Below are 13,719 nucleotides of genomic sequence, written 5' to 3'. Positions count from 1 at the left end.
AGTGGTGGAGTGGGTGAAGCCGATTTGCATTGCCCTCACAGGTATGAGCTTTATTCCCATGGCTTCTCTCCCAGAGATGTAGCGGTTGCCTGTCAAAGAGTAGTGCTTAGCCATGGAGACATTCGCAATTTATGATGAGTACTCCGATACTCTGTTAATAGTATGTGCTCAACCACTACGAGAAGTACAATAGGAGATTTCATTGTACTCCTACAATAAATACAACGGCATTGGTAGAAAATAGACAAATACATATAGGTATATGGGATATTGAACCTGGAATCCCAGCATCATGAGCCCTCAGTACAGATGGGAAAGTGAAACAGTTACTGTAGTTACTGTAGTAATATTAGTTTTCATTATTTATGGGAGGAGATGTGAGGGGTGGGTGAATATATTCTTCTTCTGGAGGGGAGGTTGTTGAGAAGGTGATACAACAACAACAACAACCAACAAGAAGGTGATACAGATGAGTTTTTTTTTTTTTTTACGGATTTTGTAAACTGGATGAAGTTGTCCTTTTGTGTTCTTGCTTCATTTCCTGTGTTTTCATTTGTTTTATTTCCGCCTCAAGCATGCTGAACAGTCACAGAGGCTTTGCTTTGAGCCAAACATTACTACTGAGAACAAACCAGCACCCTGTCATTGCCTTGTTCGAACTCCTCCTTTTTTGAGCTAATCCTGTGTATGCCTCCTAGGGCTTTTTGGGAGGACTGACCTGCTCACAACTCCACAAACGTGCAGAGAAGGTTGCTGCTTACCTTGCAGACAAGGAACGGCTGAGCACAGGCGATCACGTCGCTTTGCTTTACCCATCAGGTACACGCCATCCATTCATTCAATTAATTAGTGCTAATCAACGGCACATGAAGAAGCTGAGGCACATCACATGAAGGACAAGGACATTAGGAGACATCAGTATTTAATTACAAGGACGTTCGTATACAATAACAAATCAATATTTTGCAGGGGATTTGAACCAGGAATCTCCTAACATCGTGAACGAAGTGGTCGGATGCCAACACCGACTAGCCAGTACAACCTGTATACTGCTGGCTCAAATTGTCACCACAAAATTGACTCCCCCCCCCCCCCGCTCGTATCATGAACGGGGGTGGGGGTGGGGTGAAGGGGGGGGGGGGTATTGAAAAAATTGCAAATGTTCTCAGATCCAGGCTAACAATAATTATGGCCTGTGTTGTGACTACGGGACAGAACCCTGAAGCTCGACACAACTTTGGCACATTGTACTTTGCCATGTTTGTCATGCTCTCCATCTCTAGTGTACAATGGCGCGCACTTTATTTTTATATCATAGTGATCTCATGGTTACAGATGGTTACTACTGTACTTCTTTTTAATGGGCCAAATTATTGCTCCCTTCTTTTGGGTCAGCTGGGGTAATTTTTTGTTCTAAGTCTTTCACAAATCAGCTATCCGGCCTCACATCCTGCTCAGGCTGATCAGGGCAGGAATTTGTAATTGGTTCTGAGTGTCTGTGATAACTCGCTTATTCTTTGTGCAAACTCCCTTAGGATCGCTATCATCTACCAACTCATGCTAGCAGACAGGATTCCCAGTGTAGCATGCATCTGAGGGACGGCACACTTTGTGATGCAACACCATAAATGTTATAGTTGTGAATCAAATACGAGTGAGAAAGCTCAAAGGTAAGTGCGCTACCTTCACAACATCCGATCGGATTGAAGGATGGACGACAGCTTGTGCTTATGTCACACCAAGGACAAGGATTTTAGTTTATTGTCTAACATAGATGTCAATGTATTTTAACATTTATCACAAGGACATCAGTAGAAAATGGACAAATATGGTACGGGGGATTTGAACCTTGGTGTCTTGCATCTTGAGTCAGGGATTCAGATGGAAACATGAACAGGATTGTGTACTTGGAATGAAAAAGTACTTGGATGGATCTTTTTTTTAGGCCAAACACACACAAAGCATTCCAGCAGGAATGGGCTTTTCCATCAATGTTAGTTTACTTAACTTTTATGTTACCAGTTACGTTTCTTCCAGTCCTCTCCTGGTTAAACTCCCATAATCCAGGCTTACCTCACACTTCCAGGCCTTTGTTCGTATTTACCCCAATTGTTTAACTGCCTTCCGGAGGTGATACAACCGCACTGTCCCTCCAAAGAGATTCAAAGCAAGTGGTGCACAACTGTCCAGTGTCATTTCCCACCCCAAACCATGATCTTTTCTACACCGATTGACCCTACCTAAGCCAACCCCTTATAATTGGAGGTAACCGTTTCCTTCCCTCCCCTCCCCTCTCTTTCTCTCTCGCCTATTTTCCTGTTTGTTCATTGCCTTGCTTTTTGGGTCTAACTAAGCCTGATATTGTCTTAACGGGTAAGGTAGCTGCATTATGATCTTCGGGTCTTGAGTTTGAGCCCCTGCCGTGCCGTTAAATAAAACCAGGTGTGCTGACTCAGCCTGTCATCTTTCCGATGTTAGCAACATGAGGACCAGCTTACTGGGAACAGAGGATACTGCGTCAACGGCACAGCTGGGCTCCCAACAAATGATGCAACCAGCAGTCATGAGCTGCATATGGAATAATCTATCTATAATTCCAGTAATCTCTGTGTGTGTGTGTGTCTGTGTGTGTGTCTGTGTGTGTGTCTGTGTGTTTGTTTGTCTGTGACCGCTGTTTCTCGACAACCACGGGTCCGATATACTTGAAACTTGCCAGGTATATTGCTGGGGACCTGAGGATGTGCCTTTTCAAGGTTTCATATTAATCGGAGAAGTAGTTACCGAGCTATGGCGATTTAGCCGTTCGCCGTTCGCTTTGGCTTTGCGAATGGACCAAACCATTTCATGTAAATAGAGGGGGGGGTTCTACCGTACTCGCAAGCCGTTCGCTTTGGCTTTGCGAATGGACCAAACCATTTCATGTAAATAGAGGGGGGGGGGGGGTTCTGTGGTTGTTACTGCCACGTGGTTTCAAAGTTTTTTTTTTGTTGTTGTTGTTTGCACGCATGTTTTTTTGCACCCACGTACGGGCACGCCCTAGTAATAATAATAATAATAATAATAATAATAATGAGTCCAACTGTTGCCTTTTTGCCCTTTGTTACCTCATTCTTCCACGAGCCTAAATCTTGTTCCTGGAAAACAGTGATGGAGCCATTGAGGTTTGGATTACATATGGAGATATCTTTTAAATGTTTTGTGTAATGCAAGAAATTCTCTCTGATTGCCTCCCGGACTTTGGAGAGAAAGGCAATGTCATAAACGTGGTGTCACCGGTACCTATAAAGTGTCCCGTGAAATTGCGACGCTTTCCCCAAATTTGGTGGCCATGCTTGTTTGGTGAATTCCCTTGTTGTCTCATGTCTTTCTCTGCACGAGTGTATATAATTTGTGTTGCCCTTCCACCACGAGTATTAATACATTTCCTACCCATCCCCTTATTCCCTAGCTTCTGGCATGACTTCCATGACATTGGCTTCCACTGGTCACAGTTTAATCGAAAATATTTCATTCCCTCCCTCCCCAACCCATCTCTTCTTTTTCATGCCTTCTTCTCTTTCCTTCCCCTCCTGGATCCTAAAGCCCACCGCACACTTACCGACACAACGCAACAAGATTGTCGATGACATCTTAGTCTGTAACAGTTTTTGATATTGGGTAATGTGCAGTGGATGACAAACCTTTTCAATTAGTTTTTCAGGTATATTGGCGCCAAACGTAAAAGTTGAATGTGTTCAATTTCTATGATAAGTTATCCGCAACAATCTTGCATGATGGTGTCGTGTGCGGTAGTTTCTGATGATCGATGAAACAGCAACATGTATTGACCAATTGAACTTCACCTCTCAGTAGCTTCCAGCCGTTGCGTTATATCATCTGCAGTATTTTCTTTTTTGTACAAAGTCGATGCTAGTGTAAGAGCTAACACATAAAACACAAAAACGTAAACGGAGACACATAAAACATATGATAAAGGGAGCGGGAGACAAGAGTCCGAGAGAGAGGGAAGTGCACAAAAACAGTAGGGAACAGGGACATCGGTAGATCTGTGGAAGGCAGAGGAGGGGAGGGGTGGTGGGGAAAGGAGGGAGTGGGGGGGGGGGGGTACACGGTATAAAACAAATAAACACCACGAGGAATTTCAGGAAAGAAGTCGGAATTTGAAAAAGGTGGATTTGGGGTGTATTAACGTGGGTAGAAACGATCAAGGTTTTGGATGGGAGATGGTGGTGAACAGCTGTTTTGAATACCTGGAGGGACGAGTGGGATTGAAGAGAGTGTTGGAGTTTGTTCCAAAGAGGCGGCAGAAAAGAGGAATGAAAGAGTGAAGGTGAGCAGAGAGTCTTGATTTTGGCAGTTTCACCAGAAGAGGGTTTCTGGCAGCTCTTGTGCATTCTGAATTGATATTTGGGGGACAGAGCACAGACAGAGCTGGGGGACCTAGGCCACGGAGGGGTCGGTCGTTTTTTTTTATTGTAAATTTTTTGAACTTTGAAGCCCAAAAAGGTATTGCAAAAGTTCAATATACAGTCACCTGAACCTGCCCTCTGTTTTCTGTATTTAAAAAACTTTCAAAAGCAATAAAAGAGTGCTATTATAGCTCCGTTGTGCGATAAAAACTTTTAATGACAATAACAATTCTTCATGACGAAGTCTCTGCCTTTGAATGAAATTGACGTGTGTGTGTGTGTGTGTGTGTGTGTGTGTGTGTGTGTGTGTGTGTGTGTGTGTGTGTGTGTGTGTGTGCGTGTGCGTTCAGAGTCAATGCTAGTGTGCAACAGCCGTTAACTCCATCTTTAATGGCTTGCTCACAAAATAACCCCTATATTAGTGCTTAGGGGAAACTTCATCCTGAATGCTGCAGTGCCCTTTTTGCTTCCCCATCCTGCTATCACCACCTCCTCCCCAACCTCCGCTTTCCCCCTTCTGGATCCACACCTGGAGTATTAGGAACAGGTGAGAAGATTTCTGTACTGGGGACAATGCTGGAGGACAGTGCAGTTAGGAAAAAGGAATGCTCAACCCATCCGCAATCAAAGTAATGGATGTGGATCCAAAAGTTCCCTGGCCCAACAAATGGATGTTTATGAATAGAATATTTTGATGCGTCCACGACAATTTGTTTATCACTTTAGTCTTCACAAACATTTCGACATTTCTGGTTATTTATATCAACTGCCCTAACCATGATGCTTTCCTTGTTTGTGTGGAAACACTTCTCCAGGACTGGAACTGATTGTGGCATTCTACGGCTGTTTGTATGCCGGATGCATTCCCGTCCCCATCTGCGCGCCGATTCCTCAAGCCCTTTCGACCATCCTACCTTCAATCAAACTCATTGTAGAGGTAAATGAAATCCTTGTGGTGTGTTCATACAATCACAAACCTCGAGGCAACAATCGAGCCCGCAGCCCCCACCTTCACACCAAATATATTTGATCATAAAGCTCAGGTGAGATATTTATGTGAACATCGTCATCAGGTGTTGTGACCTGAATACAAATGGTGTTTTGGTTCGGTTATTATTGCTTGAATATCGATGTAGTATTTCTCGCAAAAGCTGAATTGTTCTGCAAAGGGAGGCAGCCTGAGGCCTGGGCTGATGTAGTTCTTTCACATCAATATAACACGTCAAGGTTGGTTCGCATGGTCCAGTGCCTAATATATATGAATATGAATGATCGTTTTAAGGCCATTTTTCCCCGCTAGAGCAGGGGTTAGCCTAAGGAAAATTCAAATATTATCTCCATGGCACCACCAACACTATGAACCACAAGGATGGAATATGAACTCGACAAGCCATTGCGATTTTAAAAAATCGTTATTTTGATCTGTCTAAGAATTTTACTTCGGTTTTAGCAGCACAGGAAAAAGTTGCACAAATAGTAATGTCATGGCTTGATGACTTTATTTCTGCTCACAAGACCAACCAGGGTTGATGTTAGACTACTGTCCCTCTGTCGCTCTGCCCATTTCAGACCCGTACTTTGTAAAAACATGAATGGATTGACATCATTGTCTGTACCACTGACAGACATTGTTCTGCTGTTATGAATAATGGAATTCTTGGCAAAAGTCTTGTTATGAATAATGGAATTATTGGCAGAAGTCGAGTTATGAATAATGGAATTCTTGGCAAAAGTCTTGTGCTTGCTTGCCAAGCTCTTCTGTCGTTAGGTTAATAATATAAAAGGAAATCAAAGTGTGTGGATTTCATCAGAGGATTTGTGGCCGTGGATGGGTGAAGGTGGGGGTACAATAGGGGGAGGAGGGGCATGGCAGAAACAAGAGAGAAAAGGGTAGTGTTTGTGGGGTTATGGAGTGAAGGTCAGAATGGGTGGAAGGTGTAGTCAGATGGAGAGAAGGTACAGGAGAGCACAGGATGAATGGAGTTGCAGTAAAGTATAAAAAATTGTGGATGTGGGGACGGGGTGCGGGGGGTTGAGGGATGGGGGGGGGGGGCAGAAATGGTGGAAGGTGCAATGAAAGAGATAGTGGAGAGGGGGGCATGATGAGTGGAGTTACGATAAAAGAGAGATGCGGAAGTAGTGGGTTCAGTGTAAGGTGTAGTGAAAGAGAGAAAAAGGATGGTGGAAAATGGTGGCCAATCTAAATGCCAAAAGTGTTTTCTAAAGTCGTATGTATTGTCGTGTTCCCGGGGTTAAGACCCCAAGAGGGCGAATGGCCAAAACAAGTTTTAACTCCGAGGCGTATACCCAACTTGGCGGTAGTGACACGCGCGGGAAGGTCTGCGGGGAAGATGGATTCTAATTTTTCTTCGGGAATGTTCAGATGACGTCGAAGGCCGTGAGGCGGGGCTTGTGTGCCGATCAGCAAATGTGCTGGGTGTTTGTTAGCCCCGGCAGCATTGTGAGCGAATGAGTCCATTTGCAGTACTATCGTTGTAGTTATTGTGGCAGGCCTTTTTGATGCAATAACAACGGGCAATTAAAATCACAGGGCAATTACACACTGGGGAAGTTATCCTTACGGACCCTATCTAAATAGCATAGCTCTACCCCTCCTATGGAGACACATATACTGTGGCGGACACGATGGCTCGCTGGCGCGGTGACATCATTCCGCGCACCAATGGGGTGTCGGCCATGCCCGAGGGGTAGGCGTGGCCTCGGGATATACACGGGGCTCGCAGTCCCGAGCGAGTCAGTGCTACAGTTTGAGCTTTACAATAAAGACTCTTTTGGTTTTGATCCTACGCGTTGTGGCTTACCTTTTTGGCAAACAAGTTGTGCGCGTAGCACCGCACTACACTGGTGACCTCGATTGGTTCAGCCGTCGCTGACCACAGAACGCAGCAACGCGGTCGCGGTAAAGCTCCCTGAGTTTTGGGAAGCACAGGCCGAGGTATGGTTCGTGCAGGCCGAAGCACAGTTCCAGCTTCGAGGAATAACGGCGCACGAGACGCGTTACTACCACGTGATCGCCGCCCTCGGGCCTGGCACAGCCGCCCGAGTCGTGTCCATCCTGCGGCACCCACCGGCAGAGCACAAGTACACGGCGCTCAAACGTCTCCTCATCGCCACGTTCGGCCTCACGGAGTTCGAACAGGCGGACCGCCTCCTGGGCATTCCCGAACTCGGCGACACACGACCATCGGTGCGGATGGATTACATGCTGTCGTTGCTGGGTGACAAAGCCCCAGATTTTTTATTCCGGACGCTTTTTCTACGCCAGCTACCGGCACAGGTACGCCTCGCGTTGGCCGGTTCCAAAATATGGGAACCCCGCGCTCTGGCCGTCGAGGCCGACAAGTTTTTCGCGGCTTGTGACACGCGGGCGAGCTTCGGTGCGGCCGTCGTGGATCCCGAGGCTGATGCGGCTGCACACCTCGTGGATCCCGAGGCTGATGTACACCTCGTGGCCGCCGCCACGCCCCGCCCTCCACCACCGCAGCTGCGAAAGCCGCGGCCTCCGCCGATCCCGCCGCAAGCCTGGTGCTATTTCCATGCCAGGTTCGGCCACAAGGCCAAGAAGTGTTGCCCGCCGTGCTCGTTTGGCAAGTCGGGAAACAACCGAGCCGGTGCTCGGTAGCGGCACTGAGCGTCGGCAATTCCGGCAGCCTCTTATTCATCACGGACACCTTGTCCGGGCGCCGTTTCCTCTGCAATACAGGAGTGCAGGTAAGCATCATCCCAGCCCACACGTCCGACAAGCGAACCGCGGGCCGGGGCCCTGCGTTGCTTGCAGCCAATGGTACACCCATACACACATTCGGGAAGCGCTGCCTCTCCCTGCGGTTCGGAAGGCAGCGCTTTCAATGGTCGTTCGTAACCGCCAGCGTGCCCATGGCATTGCTCGGTGCGGACTTCCTATGTGCAAATGGGTTGTTGGTGGACGTGAAGCACAGATGGCTCGTCCAGGCCGAAACCTTTAGTTCGCTCGCTTGTTCGCTGAGCAGCTCGTTGAGCGGCTCACTGAGCGGCTCACCGAGTGGCTCACCAAGCGGCTTGCTAAACGGTTCCGTCCCGGCGAGTTTGGTTTGTACGCTTCCAGCAGCGGATGACTTTACCCGCCTCCTCGCCAGTTTCCCGGCCCTCATGCGGCCCACCTTCTCGGCGGTGGCCGTCAAGCACGGGGTGGAGCATCACATCCCCACCGTCGGGCCACCGGTCTACGCCCGGGCACGCCGCCTCGAGCTGACGAAGCTCGCGGTGGCGAAAGCGGAGTTCGCTACGCTGGAGCGGCTGGGCATCGTACGGCGCTCCAAGAGCGCTTGGGCATCGCCGCTGCACATCGTGCCGAAGCCCGGCGGGGGGTGGCGGCCGTGCGGAGACTACCGCCGCCTCAATGATGCTACCACCCCCGACCGCTACCCGGTCCCTCACATCCAAGACTTTTCCGCCCGGTTGGCGAAAATGTCCCTCTTCTCCAAAGTGGACCTCATCCACGGATACCACCAGGTCCCCGTCAGGCCGGAGGACATACCGAAGATGGCCGTAATCACACCATTCGGCCTCTTCGAGTTTCTGTGGATGCCCTTCGGGTTGAAGAATGCGGCTCAGGCGTTCCAACGGCTGATGGACAGCGTCTTGCGCGACTTGGACTTCATTTACGTCTACCTGGACGACATCCTCGTCGCAAGCGCGTCCCGTGAGGAGCACCTCCGCCATCTCCTCACGCTCTTCGAACGACTGGGCCGGCATGGCCTGATCATCAACCCCGCCAAGTGCCAGTTTGGTGTCGCCGAAATCGACTTTTTGGGGCACCGCGTCACCAGGCACTGGGCCATCCCCTTACCGGCCAAGGTGGAGGCGGTCAGGGGGTTTCCGCGCCCCCGCACGATCAAAGGGCTCCATGAGTTCCTGGGCATGGTGAACTTTTACCACCGTTTCCTGCCCCGTGTCGCCCAGCTCCTGCGCCCCCTGCACGAGGCCCTCCGGGGGAAGCCGGGCAAAGGTGACGTTGCTTGGACCGAGCCGATGGACACGGCGTTCGCGGGCGCGAAGCTCGCCTTGGCTAACGCCACCATGCTCGCGCACCCGGCACCCGATGCACCGATTGCCCTCACCACCGACGCGTCGGACTACGCGGTGGGCGCGGTGCACGAGCAATGGGTGAAGGGAGCTTGGCAGCCGCTGGCGTTTTTTAGCCGGCAGCTCCGCCCGCACGAACGGCGGTACAGTACCTTCGACCGCGAGCTCCTCGGGCTTCACCTGGCAGTCCGGCATTTCCGCCATCTGCTCGAGGGCCGTTCGTTCACGGCCTTCGTCGAACACAAGCCCCTGGTCTTCGCGATGGCCAAGGTCGCCAAGCCGTGGTCGGCCCGGCAGCAGCGTCACCTCTCGGCCATGTCCGAGTACACGACGGACATCCGGCACGTCGCGGGGAGGACAACCCGGTGGCGGATTGCCTTTCCCGGTCCGTCGCCCACGCGGTCCACCTCGGGATCGACTATGCCCAGATGGCAGCGGACCAGACCGCCGACCCCGACATCCAGGCTTTGCGGACCGCCGTCACGGGCCTCCGCATCACCGAGGTGCCGTTCGACCGCGCGGGCACGGCCCTCCTGTGCGACGTCTCCCTCGGCCGGCCTCGCCCCATCGTGCCCGCGGGCTGGCAGCGCCGGGTTTTTGACGCCATCCACGGCCTGTCCCACCCGGGCACGAAGGCCTCCCAGAGGCTGGTCGCCGACAAGTTCGTCTGGCATGGCCTCCGGAAGGCCGTCTGCGATTGGGCCAGAACGTGCCTCGCGTGCCAGCGCGCGAAGGTGCACCGCCGCACCCAGGCCCCGTTGGCCCCGTTTACTGTGCCCGAACGTCGGTTCGACCACGTTCACGTGGACTTGGTGGGACCTCTGCCCCCCTCGCGGGGTTTCACCCACGTCCTCACCATGGTGGACCGCACCACCCGGTGGCCGGAGGCCGTGCCTTTGGCGGTGACGACGGTGGCGGACGTCGCGCAGGCGTTCATCGCCACCTGGGTTGCCCGGTTCGGCGCCCCCTCGGACATCTCGTCCGACCGTGGCCCCCAGTTCACCTCGGAGCTCTGGGGGGCGGTAGCGTGGGGGCTCGGCGTCCAGCTGCACCGCACCACGGCCTACCATCCCCAGGCCAACGGCCTGTGCGAGCGCTTCCATCGCTCCTTGAAGGCCGCGCTCCGGGCCACCCTCCGCAACGGCGGCTGGGTCGACAGGCTCCCCTGGGTCCTGCTGGGCCGCAGGACGGCGCCCAAGGACGACCTGCGCGCATCCGCGGCGGAGTTGGTCTTTGGACAACCGCTGCGGGTGCCGGGCGAGTTCCTCCACGACCCCACAGCACCATGGTCCGCGGCGCAGCAGCGCTCCGCACTGCAGGAGACCGTCCAGAGATTCGCCCCGGTGCCGACGGCGCACCACGGGTGCCCGCCAACGCACGTCGCCCCAGAGCTACGTACGGCGGAGTACGTTTTCGTCCGCCACGACGCCCACTGGACACCGCTGCGACTCCCGTACGACGGGCCCTTCCGCGTGCTGGAGACCGGGGCGAAGCATTTCACCCTGGACATCGGCGGTACTCCTGACCGCGTTTCCGTGGACCGCCTCAAGCCGGCCCACCTCGACGTGGACCACCCCCCGCAAGCGGCTCGGCCCCCGCGTCGGGGCCGCCCCCCGGCGGGCGGACCCCCGGCACCGCCCAGCCCCGCCGGCACGCCACCCCCCTGTCCTGCACCCATCCCAGATGCCGCCATCGGCATCCCAGATGGCATCCCGCCATCCCAAACGCCGCCAGCCGCCAGAGGGCGCTTCGGCCTGGTCATCCGTTTGCCCCGCAAACTGACCCTTCAGGTGCGCGGGAATTCTGGGGGGGCGCGTGTGGCGGACACGATGGCTCGCTGGCGCGGTGACATCATTCCGCGCACCAATGGGGTGTCGGCCACGCCCGAGGGGTAGGCGTGGCCTCGGGATATACACGGGGCTCGCAGCCCCGTGCGAGTCAGTGCTACAGTTTGAGCTTTACAATAAAGACTCTTTTGGTTTTGATCCTACGCGTTGTGGCTTACCTTTTTGGCAAACAAGTTGTGCGCGTAGCACCGCACTACAATACGAGCTTACCCAGACAGTTGGCCTAACTTTATTTACATCGAGGTGGGTTCTTCTTCTACGCGACACTCGGAGCATTCTAAACATACACGATTCTATCTCGACTAAGGTATTTCATCCCTACCCCAAAAACATAACAGTATTTTGTTTCATGTATAAACATTCGAATGAAGTTTTTGTTTGTTTTCACTGTCTATGGCTCATCCAGGCACTTGTACAAAAATATAGACATTAAAATTAAATGGCTGTGTTCATATCTGAGATTCGCACCTCCAACATCTGCTCATGTTTATTTGCGGATGTTAAACATGCCACAGCCCCTTTCAAAAGGAGTAGCCATTGTGTGCCGGTGCCCAAATCGTAATCCACGGGTGTTACGTGGTCCCCACGGTGACTACCTGGTCTCGGTGACCCCCGGACCGTGAGAGGACCTTCGCCAGAAAGTAGTATTATCTATGCGCTCTCGCAACGCAATCCCTATGAATTCCACCCAAGAGAAACTGATGTTCAATGATATATTTCCAGGGTAAGGATATTATACAAGGTCAAGGATACAATCACGGATATTTTCCCCGAGCAATCAACAACAAACAACCAGGCACAATCAATATTACAACCATGTACACTCATCTACACAAACTCTAAGATGGCCATCTTATACATTCCTCACGTGAGCCCCACTCCTGACTCCCTCCGTGGTCAATGTCTCTCCTCTCCGCACACGGGCGGTTGCACGAACCCCGGGCGGACGTGCTCCCAACGTGCCGTCTCGTACCGGGGCAGCTGCTGCGGCGCACCTCCTTGCCAAGCCCCGGGGCACCCAGCGCGGCTTCCAACGTGCGCGAGGCCCCAAGTGCGACCCGTACGCGTCCTTGTAGACGGGGCAAAAACCCAGCGCGGCTTCCGACGCGAGCGAGGCCCAACGTGCGGACCCGTACGCGTCTTTGTAGACGGGGCAAAAACCCAGCGCGGCTTCCGACGCGAGCGAGGCCCAACGTGCGGACCCGTACGCGTCTTTGTAGACGGGGCAAACTGTCCCGGACGCTTGGTTTCGTGCACGAACTCACGGTGACTGGACGTGTCAAAAGGTATTTACCGCCCAGGTAACTCCTCTCGCCAGACGGGTTTCGAAACGGCGCGTTTTCCACGCAGCGCAAGGTCGATTCCACCTTTTGTCGGAGCGGGGCGAGGAAGACGAAAAAACCTTCCTTTTCCTCGTGTCGTTTTCCTCCTCTCTTTTCGGTCACTTCCGTTTCCGGCCACTTCCGTTTCCTGCCACTCTTTCAGAAGGGCTCCTGACCCTCCAACCACAACAACTACACAACAACTTAATATACTACACACGGAAGCAAAGACCTGCATGGTAATTCACATACATTCACATAAATATGTAACAACGGGGCACTGCATTAGCGGCACAGGCACACCCCGCCCGACAGACACCCCGATGCACCCCTGCAGCCTGGTTTTGCATATGACTGATGATTACTATGTAAAGCATTTTATCGTACCTTGCAGGTGAGCAGGGTGGTGCGAATCCTCACCACACAAGCTCTCATTAAGATGTTGAAATCGAAGGAAGCACTCTCCACCTTGGACATAAAGTCCTTGCCAACACTCATTGACACAGGTAAGAGGTAACTCTTGTACAACCTTTACTTCCTTTAGGCTTTTTTGATATCTCAAGTTGCACTGGCTGTGTATTCATGGCAATTTCTTAAAGCCCTGAAATGATTTGTGGCATGTTCTGTGAATATATAACACACACACACACACACACACACACACACACACACACACACACACACACACACACACACACACACACACACACACACACACACACCAACTATTGAGCAAATACAGGGTGTCCATAAAGTCCTTGTGCAACTTTGTACTTTTATAACTTTTGATGTACAAATGAAATAAATAAACTATAAATGGTGCATGAAGGCATAATTCATAAACTTTTAATACAATGCAGTTTAATTTTTTTAATGTTCAGCACAACCATTATCTGCTGATATACATTTTCAATCCGATTTTCTAATTCTTCAAAAACGTTCTCAAGGTGCTGCTGAGTGAGGGCATGAATTTCATTTGTGACTCTAGTTTTAAGTTCCTTCAAATAATTAGATTTTAATGAATAAACAGTGATTTTTACATGGCCCCATAAAAAG

General features: G+C 51.6%; 1 protein-coding gene across 1 annotated transcript in view; it reads left to right on the top strand.

The window, feature by feature from the left end:
- DIP2C (DIP2 acetate--CoA ligase C (putative)) overlaps positions 1–13,719 on the top strand; it is a 188,779-nt gene that overhangs the window by 135,910 nt on the left and 39,150 nt on the right. The window contains exons 25-27 of the mRNA XM_078782009.1: positions 699–819; positions 5,225–5,346; positions 13,058–13,169. Of these exons, the coding sequence (XP_078638135.1) occupies positions 699–819; positions 5,225–5,346; positions 13,058–13,169 (355 nt within the window). The remainder of the gene's footprint in view (positions 1–698; positions 820–5,224; positions 5,347–13,057; positions 13,170–13,719) is intronic.

The sequence above is a fragment of the Myxine glutinosa genome, chromosome 7, assembly GCF_964187855.1.
Source record: "Myxine glutinosa chromosome 7, kmMyxGlut1.1, whole genome shotgun sequence".
In the NCBI taxonomy this organism is placed as follows: Eukaryota; Metazoa; Chordata; class Myxini; order Myxiniformes; family Myxinidae; genus Myxine; species Myxine glutinosa.
The sequence above is the reverse complement of the archived record's forward strand: the minus strand, read 5'-3'. Positions and strand labels throughout refer to the sequence as shown.